The sequence below is a fragment of the Anopheles nili genome, unplaced genomic scaffold (genome assembly GCF_943737925.1).
Source record: "Anopheles nili unplaced genomic scaffold, idAnoNiliSN_F5_01 U_low_cov_40, whole genome shotgun sequence".
Lineage (NCBI taxonomy): Eukaryota > Metazoa > Arthropoda > Insecta > Diptera > Culicidae > Anopheles > Anopheles nili.
The window spans coordinates 67,454-71,306 of NW_026525578.1; the positions used below are offsets into that span (position 1 = coordinate 67,454).

A 3,853-nucleotide genomic window follows, 5' to 3' on the forward strand; every position below is an offset into this window, starting at 1 on the left:
GTACTAAAAAAATTTTTTTTATATCAAGGATGTACTAAAAAATTTTTTTTTGATCGAGGATGTACTAAAAAAAATTTTTTCATATCAAGGATGTACTAAAAAAATTTTTTTTAGATCGAGGATGTACTAAAAAATTTTTTTTTGATCGAGGATGTACTAAAAAAAATTTTTTCATATCAAGGATGTACTAAAAAAATTTTTTTAGATCGAGGATGTACTAAAAAAATTTTTTTAGATCGAGGATGTACTAAAAAAATTTTTTTTAGATCAAGGATGTACTTAAATAATTTTTTTTGATCGAGGATGTACTAAAAAATTTTTTTTATATCGAGGATGTACTAGAAAAATTTTTTTTTTATCGAGGATGTATTAAAAAAATTTTTTTTTTGATTAAGGACGATCACCGAATGCGATTGGAAAAATATAATCAAAAGTGGCTAAATTCAAATTTTTTATATTGTATGTCGAAGCGAAAGCACACACACACAGAAGGAGAATGATAGCAGAGTTGGAAGAGCTCTCGTAAATCTTTCGAAATTATTGGCAAACGACAAAGACGGCGCAGAATCGGCGTGATTTGGGTGAAAAATATATAATTTTGGAAGAAGTGCTAGAATTTGCAAGCAAAATAGCTCGTAAAGAAAATAAGTTCGAATCGATCCAACTCGCCTTAAGTGCAAAATCCGAGTCAAACACAGCTGACGAACGGAGAGGGAGGCGTTTGGATTTTGCATTGATTATAATTTATCGAAAGATCGTTCACGATTTCCAGCGTATAAAGAAGTGCAAAAAGGCGAAAAACGTTATGTGTTCGCTCAGGTATACAAGTGAGCGAAAATAGTGTGAAAGTGAGAGTTCAATCTCTAGCAAATGTCACAGCAGAGAGGCGGATAAAAGAGATGCGACGGGAGGTTTTTGAAGAATATTTTGGAACAAAAGAAGCTAAATTCATTATTGACGGTTACGGATGAGAAAACAATCTTTTGGTTCAGAACCAAAGCGCAAAGTAACAGCTTTTGTAGACCAATTTCAATGGTTTTTGGCAAATGAGACTAGGGAATGAGTACCTCAAACGACAAGTGAAATAGAGAGTGAACTTACAAATCCTTGGAAAAAAAAGGACAGTGCGCTTAAGCGGAGGGGAAAAGTAAAGAGTTGAAGTTCCAATTTTTTGCTAACCATGATAGATAGGAAAAGTGATCGATCAATAATTACTCGAAATCCAACCATGTGCTGTGTCCAGTTTGTAGTGCTTTTCTCCTGTACAGATGAATGATCTAGCTGTAGATGCTGGAAAGCGGCTTTAATCCAATTCCATGTGCATTGAGCCGCGGTATTTCACCCCTTTCATTGCTGGCTACGGTTTTTTTGCCAATGTATTTTGAACATTTCTTATCACTGTATCACTGTAAGAAAAAAATGGAGGATTACTAAGGAGGTCGAAAACCGGAACAAAAAATTGTTCGCCAGCAGCTGTATAATGCTTTTGGAGTGAAAGTGGATCAACCACGACCAGGATCTTCGGCAAACAGTACAGCGGGAAATTGTTTGTCGACGTTTTTTTTTCCAATCCAAGCTTAGCAAGTTCCTCTCTGGATGTTGATGAAGATCTTATCGATAGGTTCGGAAACATTCCTATAGTCATCAGCTGCCTATAGAAGTCTGTAGATGCTGCAGCATTTGGAAAATATTGTAATGCTACCTATAGAAAGTTTTTGGAGTTGTATAATTGGTAAAAAAAATGCCAGCAACTCATGCACGAGACATCATGTTACCTTCTCCTGTACCCATAGGATGTGTAGGAGAAGCAGCATTAGAATCACGTCACAAATGCTTCAGACGGGACAGAACCACTCACGCAAGAACAATCATCACGAGTGTATGCTTTAGAAGACACGTGCAAGTAGTTAAAAAATTCTTTCTAAATGACGATGACTCTTGTATGACAGGCCCTGAGCTATGGACAGCAGATGATGAAAATCCTGTAGTACATGATTTTACATGAAGGAGATGAACAAAGAACAGTAGAAGATGAGTTAAAGCTTAATTTTGAACAACAGAAGTAACAGAAGATTTTTTCTTATAAATAAAACATACTAAATTCAAATTATTTGCTAAAAACGTTAAGCATCTATAAGACCTTGCGTGCCGCGTCACCCAAAACATGGGTGACGAAATAACGCTTGATTTTAAAATGCAGTTTTTCAATATTAAGCACAGCTATTATATTTTTCAATATTAAAATTTATGTCCTAAAAGAAATACGAATAAACGTGAATGAAAGTGAGAAATTCACACATAAACGTAGCACGTGAAGAATTAGTGCCGATGCACCCGGGGCTATGACATATGTACATGAGATGCTTGAAGCATGGCGTTATCAACATGCTATATGCAGATGCAAGTGGCACGCTCTGGATGTACACTTGCAACAATCGTCTTAAATGAGTAATTGGTCAACACATTCAACACCTTTTTGTAAGCAAAAAAAACCAAGCAATTCTGACAAAAAATACTTATGACCGCGATTTGTTCCTGGCTTCCCGACTGTGGCCTTGTGGCCACTCTCGACCGCCTGCCGCTTCTCGTTGATGAAGTTGAGGTACTGGGTCAGGTGCAGCACGGCGATGAGCAGGGACTTCACCTGTGTCGAGACGGTACGGTAGATCCGGTGGGCGAGCTTGTTCGAGAGCCGGCCAACGGTTTGCACCGTGTGCAGCACGGGATCATCCTTGGCAGAGATGGGTACATTATCGTCATCGGTGTCACTCTCCGACTTCGGGAAGTAGTAGTCGAGCAGACGTTCGGCCAGCTGTGCCGTTGTGTCGACGCTGTTGACCGCCAGGGTGCCGTACTGTGTTGCCAACACCTCGTTCGCCTTACGCCAGGAGAGATCCTTCAGCGAGGCAGCACGTTGTTGTGATGCCGACCGCAATTCACACACCTTCTCGATGTGTGGCTTGACCGTCTCCATCACCTTCGTACGTGCCTGCTGGTAGATCTCGGCCGGTTGTTCCCTGATGATGGGGGCGTTCACCTCCAGCTTGTCGATGCCCTTAACCAACGTCTGGTCCACCAGCTGGAGTGGCCGGTCAAGCTTCTGGACGAGTGGTGCTGAGATGGTGACAGCTCGACACACGACATCCTCTGCTGTACCGAGAGCCCACGTCAGCAGTGGGTTGCAGTCTTTAACGCGCCCGTACACGTTTTGCGTCTGCTGCCAGGTCACATCCACCACCGGCAACTTCAACATCCGATCGAGGGACTCGAGATGAGGCAACCCGGCCATCGAGCTGGTGTTGCTTGAAGCGGTACTTGGGTTGCTGGTGGCACTGCCATTTTCTTGCACCTTGGACGACATTTTTTTTTCGCAAATGCACGCGCTTCACACACGCTTAAGGGACAATCGAATAACTACACACTTGCGCGCGAAATGTGCGCGGAAAACAATACAGCGGGGAATAAAATGACAAAAACCGGGCCTTCGTGGACACTCGCGGGGACGAAGATGCACTTGGCTGGTTTCGTGACACAGACGCACAAAAAATACAAAGACAGCTTAACAGAGTGAGAGAGAATGGGTGTGTACGCGAAAGGTTTCCACCTGGGATCGATTGGACCGCACCGTCGGATGATTGCGAATGGGATGTACTAAAAAAATTTTTTTCATATCGAGGATGTACTTAAAAATTTTTTTCATATCAAGGATGTACTAAAAAAATTTTTTCATATCGAGGATGTACTAAAAAAATTTTTTTTAGATCGAGGATGTACTAAAAAAATTTTTTTTGATCGAGGATGTACTAAAAATTTTTTTTTTAGATCGAGGATGTACTAAAAAATTATTTTTTAG

At 40.7% G+C, this 3,853-nt stretch overlaps 1 protein-coding gene across 1 annotated transcript; it reads right to left on the reverse strand.

Moving 5' to 3' along the window:
- Window positions 1-2,516: 2,516 nt before the first annotated feature.
- On the reverse strand, window positions 2,517-3,361 carry LOC128730111 (lipid storage droplets surface-binding protein 2-like; the record flags this gene model as incomplete). Its single annotated transcript, XM_053823145.1, has 1 exon — window positions 2,517-3,361. A coding segment is annotated over exon 1 (845 nt), but the record flags the coding sequence as incomplete, so codon positions are not given.
- Between the last annotated feature and the right edge of the window lie 492 nt (window positions 3,362-3,853).